The sequence below is a fragment of the Peromyscus leucopus genome, chromosome 2 (assembly GCF_004664715.2).
Source record: "Peromyscus leucopus breed LL Stock chromosome 2, UCI_PerLeu_2.1, whole genome shotgun sequence".
NCBI lineage: Eukaryota > Metazoa > Chordata > Mammalia > Rodentia > Cricetidae > Peromyscus > Peromyscus leucopus.
The window spans coordinates 122,389,562-122,396,189 of record NC_051064.1 but is presented as its reverse complement, the minus strand read 5'-3'; the positions used below and the strand labels follow the sequence as shown (position 1 = coordinate 122,396,189).

At 52.4% G+C, this 6,628-nt stretch overlaps 1 protein-coding gene across 1 annotated transcript; it reads right to left on the bottom strand.

Moving 5' to 3' along the window:
- Nucleotides 1–236: 236 nt before the first annotated feature.
- On the bottom strand, nt 237–1,261 carry Cited4 (Cbp/p300 interacting transactivator with Glu/Asp rich carboxy-terminal domain 4). Its single transcript, XM_028886414.2, has one exon. The coding sequence runs from the start codon at nt 1,240–1,242 to the stop codon at nt 700–702; it is 543 nt and encodes a 180-aa protein (XP_028742247.1). The 5' UTR covers nt 1,243–1,261; the 3' UTR covers nt 237–699.
- Between the last annotated feature and the right edge of the window lie 5,367 nt (nt 1,262–6,628).

The following is a 6,628-nucleotide window of genomic DNA, read 5'->3' as shown; positions in this document are numbered from 1 at the left end:
TCCTAGCAGCTGGGAAGTCCAGTGGGTTAAGCTGTCAACTGGTCTATCAGTGGCCCGGGCCTCTCGGGTTATGACATGACAATTGCACAACTCTCAAGACATTTTCAAAAGAAACTATCAAGTTTCCTGTCCTTCGGGCTTCTGGGGTCCATGGCCTCTAGCATCTATCAGCCTCGGGCTTTTGCAAGTTTCACGTACTTGAGAGTGGAGATGAGAAGGAAATGGAAACTCAAAACTGTAAAGCAACCCACTTTTATTTTGGTTTTAGAGGCTACTGGGAGCATCGCTCCACTCTGCAAGGGGTTAGGTGTAAAACCTTCCCCTCCCCCAGGCCAAAAGCCCAGGGAAGGTGGGGGTTTAGGCAGATGGCTCCGGAGACCCAATCCGGTTAGTGGGCAGCATGAGAAGGTCAGGCAGAGGCCTGCAATGGCTCAGATTGAGGGGAGGGAGCGGGGAGGGAGGGCACAGAATTCAAGAACATGGAATCCAAAGGCTGGTTCAGTCTCCTTTTGACTTCTGAGGCTTGGGTGAGAGAAGCAAGACCCAACTGTCTTGCGGAGGAGGCAGAGCCTGGGGGCAAGGCAGGCGTCCCAGGCCAGAGCCGTCTCGGCGAGTAAACCCGGCGCCTCCACCCTCACGGAGGGTGCGTGCGGGCTGGGCCACCGGCTCACAGGGTCCCACATGTCTCGGCGGTGGCGCTCAGCAGCTCACTGAGCCGGCGGGTGGCGCCGACCCCAGGTCCGAGAAGCAGTCGAACTCGCTCTGGCCGAGGAAGAGCTCAGGCAGCTCGCGCACGCGGTGCAGCCCGAGCTCGAGCTCCAGCGACTTCAGCGCCTCCTCGTCTATGAGCTCTGCGTCCATGCAGCCCAGGGAGGAGGGCGGCGGCGGCAGGGGGGACGCGGCTCCCGGCGTGGGCTGCAGAGGTGAGGGGCCCCCGGCGGCTCCCGGGGACGCCGCGGTGCGGCCCGGGGACGGAGTGGAGGCGGGCTGCAGGTGCGCGCTACCGGGGCCCGGCGGCTGCGCGACGGGGAAGGGCTGGAAGGAGGCCGGCGATCCGAAGGAGCCGTATGCTCGAGTCCCCGGTGGCGGCGGCGGTCCCAGCGGGGCCCCCCGCGGCCGCAGACCGCTGTCCAAGGCCGGGCCTGAGTATGGCTGCAGAGTCCGGGGCGCGTGCGGGCCGTGGGCATGCGGCGGCACCTGCAGCAGGCAGTAGCCCTCGGCGAGCATCAGGTGGTCGGCCATGGCAGCGGGCGGACGGTCAGCGCGCGCCCCGGGTCCCGGCCAGCGGCTCCTCTTGGGCGGGAGACCAGGACACGGTGCTGTCCCTGCAACTCAGCCAGGCAAAGGAAGACCGAATCGGATTCGTCCACTGTCTCACCTGGATCTTCCGGGTCTCCTCTCTCCTCCACTGCCCCAGTGCCGGGATGGCAGGCCGCAAGAGAACCAGACACTCTATGGTCAAGGTCCGCAGACGTGCATACGGTGCCTCGGAAACAGGCGACTTTTTATACCAAGAGGCGGGCCTCCACGCCCCCTGTCTGTCATTGGCTGGATGAATCCCTTCTGGGAGGTTCGCGCGGCCCTCCAACAAGTCCTCGGTCCCGCCTTCTACCAGAGCTCCGCCCTTTGGGCTCCCGCGGCGTCCCAGGTTGCCGGTGCTTTGGTAGGGCAGAGTGGTTGACATTTCTCTGGTGCTTCGTCAGGCTTTCGAGGTTCTGGCTAGTGGGGAATGTGGGAGTAGCTTAAATTTGCCAGAAGATGAAGTGGGAAGACCAGTTCCTGGAGCTGCAGGATCTTGGGGTCCATTCAGCTCCTTAATTTTCCAGACCGAGGTTCCGACACTGAAGATTTCCTGGAAACACACAGTAATGCCTTCAGGGTTCAAACTCAGGCCTTTGGATTGCACTTCGGCGAAGCAGAGTCATTTGGAGAGTTCAGCTCTCTGTCCCCATAACCCCCAGGGAGCCAGTTGCTCCTTCTCTGGCTCTCACTGTGCTGTCTGTTGAAGCATGTCCCCAGTTATTATTGAAGTAATTTATGGGCATGTCTCCTGAAGGACTTGTTCATCTTCTTACCCTCAGCATTTGGCCCACATCCTGGTCCGGAGCTGGCTTTCTGTAAAAGTGGAATGAATGAGCGAATGATGGCGTGAATTGCAGCTCATTCACTAAGCTGCGGCTTCTTCCTCTCTAGGATGCTGGCAAGAGCAGCAGAGACCACACCGCACTTATGGTGAGGGTTAGCCGAGTGTGTGTGTGTGTGTGTGTGTGTGTGTGTGTACAGAGCCCTCCATAGTACCTGGAACATACCTATGCAAATGTTCCTCAACTGAGTGAAAGGCTGGGTATAGGGTTGGCTCTAATGATCTTCCAGTGGGGGATTTTCACCCCTTTGGATAACAGTAATTCTAACTTGGACTTTTAGAGAGTTTTATATTCTACAAGCATCTTCCTGGAAGTAGGGTATGAATTTTTAGCCCTATTTTGCAGATAAGTAGACTAAAACACACAAAGCAAAGTGGCTGTGCAGGGGTCCTATGCAAAAAAGGTGTAATAGGCCTATGCACTCCAAACTCTTTGAGCCACAGGCGGGCCAAGAGACAGATTCCTCGAGCCTTGACTTCCACATGTTGTTTTTTTCCTCTCCTGACTCCCCTCCCCCTGCAGCAGCCTCTGGACTTCCTGGAACTTTGGTTTATCTAGCTCGTGTAGAGGGGAGAAGCCTAGCCAGGGAGTTCAGAGGGGCCCAAGAACTAATCATAGCTCTGCCACCCACAGGCGTGTGACACTGGGCTGATGGGTGGGGGTGGGGGACGTCTGCATTCCGCAGGGCCACAGGGCCTGGGCTGTCTGCTGTGGTGGTCCCTGCTTGGGTGCCCGGGAGCACGCAGGTGGTCACAAATCTTCCCCCTTTCCCAGCCTAGTGTGATGAAAACCCTGGGCTATCTCTTTCTCTCTGAACAAGGCTCCACACAGAGATTCCTAACCCCGACTGGACCTCTGTCTCCTCTGGAGGTGTGCATGGTTAGGGGGAATGCTAACCTCCTGACTCAGACACTAAGAGTTCGTTTGTTTTAGACAGGGCCTTGCTGCGTAACCCAGGGCCATTGCTGTCCTTGCTTCTGCCTCCCTAGTGCTTGGGCTGTGGGTGGTTTGAATCACGAGACTATGTTTAAAAAATCATCCTGACATGGCTGGTCTAAGGACACTAGTGTTTGCATCACAAGACAGTTTCCCTTAAAAAAAAAAGTGTGTGTGAATAATGCTCTAAAGAGCTCTTTCATTTGGGGCTAGAGAAATAGCTCGGCACTTGCTGTATTTCCAGATGACCTGAGTTCGCTTCCCACTGTCCTCATTGGGTAGCTCACAACAAATGCAGCTCCAGATGACCCAACACCCTCTTTTCACTTTTGTGGATACCCACATACATGACACACACACACACACACACACACACACACACACACACAAATATAAATTTAAAGTAAGACTTTTTAAAAGGTCTTTAATTTGGTAAGTAAATATCAAATGTCTACCCTTCGTCAGACATTAATTAATTTGTGACTTTCAAGTTCATGAAAACTTCTGAGAATCTACTCTGCAGACATTGTGACCACAATATAACTGCACATGATCTGGTGAATTAAGTGCTGGAATTGGCGTGTAGCAACTCACTAGGGGAACTGGAGAGGTTCCTGTGGAAACCTGCTTGCTATGCAAGCTTGGGGGCTTGCGTTTGGACTCCCAGCACCCACATAAAAAGCTGAGAGTGGTGTCATGTGCTTGTGAGCACGGTGCAATGGAGGGGGAGTGAGGAGGACCCTGGAGCTTGCTGGCCAGCCAGACTAGGCCAACCTGCAAACTCCAGGTTCAGGGAGAGACCCTGTCTCCAAGAGTAACATGGGCCAGTGTGATGGCTCAGCAGATAAAGGTGCCTGTGTGTAGCTTGAGAGTTTTCTCTCTGGGTCCCGCCAAATCCTGGCAGTCCCTTAGCCCACTTATAAAATAAACATACAGATGCTTATATTATTTAAACTGCTTGGCCATTAGCTCAGGCCTATCATTGTCTAGCTCTTACTCTTATATTCAGCCCATTTCTATTAATCTATACTTTGCCACGTGGCTCATGGCTTACTGGTACCTTACATCTTCCTTGTCCTGGCGGCGGCTGCAGTCTCCTCTCCGCCTTCCTGTTCTCTCAATTTTCCTCTCTGCTAGTCCCGCCTATACTTCCTGCCTGGCTACTGGCCAATCAGTGTTTTATTTATACAGAGCGATATACACAGCACCTGTGACCAAGCCTGATGACCTGAGGTCTATCCCTGGGACTCACATGATGGAAGGAGAGAGTCAGCTTCCAAAGTTGTTCTTTGACCTCCACCTACACACCACAGCACACATGCACATGCAGGCACACGTAAGTTAATAAATATGTGTAAAAAATAAAGTGGAGAAGGATAGAAGGAGACACCAGACTTTGCCCTCTGGCTTCTGCATGTATTGTACACACACTAGCACACACTTAAACACAGACGCACATATACAGCACATCCATGCACACAAACCTATTTGATACTTGGAGACAGACAGTAAACAACAGAATAGGTAAAATGAGGCCCTACGTGCTAGAAAGTGGTAAGTAGCATGGGGATAGAGAGAATGAATGCAAGGGGAAAGCAGGCATGCAGGAGAGGAGCATGCAGGCTGCAGACTCTCTGGGGGAGTGAGACTGCGAGGTCGGGGCAGAGATGGAGGAAGAGTCGGGATTGGCTCAGGGCTGTAATCCTGTCACACAGAAGCTGAGTGTTCCAGGACAGCATGGGCCATAGTGTCTCAGCAAGACTGAAGAGGAAATGGAGAAGAGAAAATGAAAGAGGAAAGGCTGTTAGCCACGTGGGGTCTGGGGGAGGGGCTACCAAACAGTCATCCTGATGTCATTTCCAGCAAGTTACACATTTAAGAGCATTTTGGATTTTTATGTGTGTATAAGTGTGTGTGTGTTTATGTGTGTGTGTGCATATGTGTGTAGGCCAGAGGTGGATGTTTGGTGTCTTCTTCAACGTTCGTTACCCTCAGCATTTTTTTTTCTGGTGTCAGGGATCTGAAGTCTCGGGTTGTATGCACACATGCCTGGAGCCCTTAGAAGTCAGAAAAGGGCTTCAGACCCCTGGATCTGGAGTCAAAGACGGTTATGAAGCACCATACGGGTTCTGGGAGTTGAACCTAGAACCTCTGCAAGAACAATAAATTCTCTTAGCCACTGGGCCATTTTTCTAGCCCCAACTTTTAAAATTTTAAATTAAAGATGCTCGAGTCTATGCAAATAATCTAAAATTCAATAAACTTCCAAAATCTGAAGCATTTCTGATCCCAGGTATGTTAGACAGTCAACCTGTGCTACCATTCCCATTTCACAGAGGAGGAAAGAGAAGAGACCATCCAGCATCATTCAGCTGTTGTTGGAGGAGGGAGTGTGGTGCCCTATTTACACCCTGTTGCCTCCCACGGGCCACTCTCTTTACCTTTGTTGCCGGAAGGTCCGGGGCCACAGTTCTGGTGGCTTGTTGTCTTAGTTAGGTTTTCTGTTGCTGTGAAGAGACACCATGACCATGGTAACTCTTACAGAAAAAGATTAAATTGGGGCTGGCTTACAGTTCAGAGGTCTAGTCCATTATTGTTGTGGCAGTTTGAATGTAATTGGCCTCCCCAAAGCTCATAAGGAATGGCACTATTGGGAGGTGCGGCTTTGTTGGAGTAGGTGTGGTCTTATTGGAGCAAGTGTGTCACTGTGTGTGCGCGTGGGTGCTTTGAGGTCTCATGTGCTCAAGATACACCCAGTGTCTCAGTTCACTTCCTGTTGCCTATGCAAGATGTATGCCTATGACAATAATGTACTGAACCTCTGCACTGTACGCCATCAATTAAACGGTTTCCTTTATAAGAGTTTCCATGGTCATGGTGTCTCTTCACAGCAATAGAAACCCTAACTAAGACAATCGTCATGGTGGGAAACATGGCCGGATGCAGGCAGACATGGTGTTGGAGAGGTGGCTGAGAGTTCTCCATCGGGATGCACATTGGCAGCAGGAGGGGAGAGTGAGACACTGGGCCTGGCTTGAGCATCAGAGACCTCCAAGCCCGCCCCCAGTGACACACTTCCTCCAACAAGGCCACACCTCTTAGTAGTCCCACTCCCTAGGGGCATAACGGGGACCATTTTCATTCAAACCACTACACTTGCTCTGCCTGGAGTGTCTCCTCCCTAGGTCAGCTTGGCCAAGGCCCTCCCCGGCTCAGTTCTCACTCAGACATCACCTTTCTCTCACTCTGGCAGCCCTAGTTAACTGTAGTGGTTTTCTAATGTGTCCACAAGTCCTTGGACATTTCTGTCTTCAATTCCCCTCTCCCTGAATGTGGAAGAGACGGCATGGCTCACTTCCCACAAGTAGAACAGAGTCTGTGGAGATGCTTCTAAGACTAAGGCATAAAAGATGCTGTGGTGTGCTCTCTCCTCCTCCTTCTCCTCTTCTCTTCCTCCTTCTCCTCCTCCTCCTTCTTGAGGTCTCATGTAGCCCAGGCTGGTCTCAAACTTGCCATGTAGCTGAGGATGGCCTTCAAATCCCGATCCT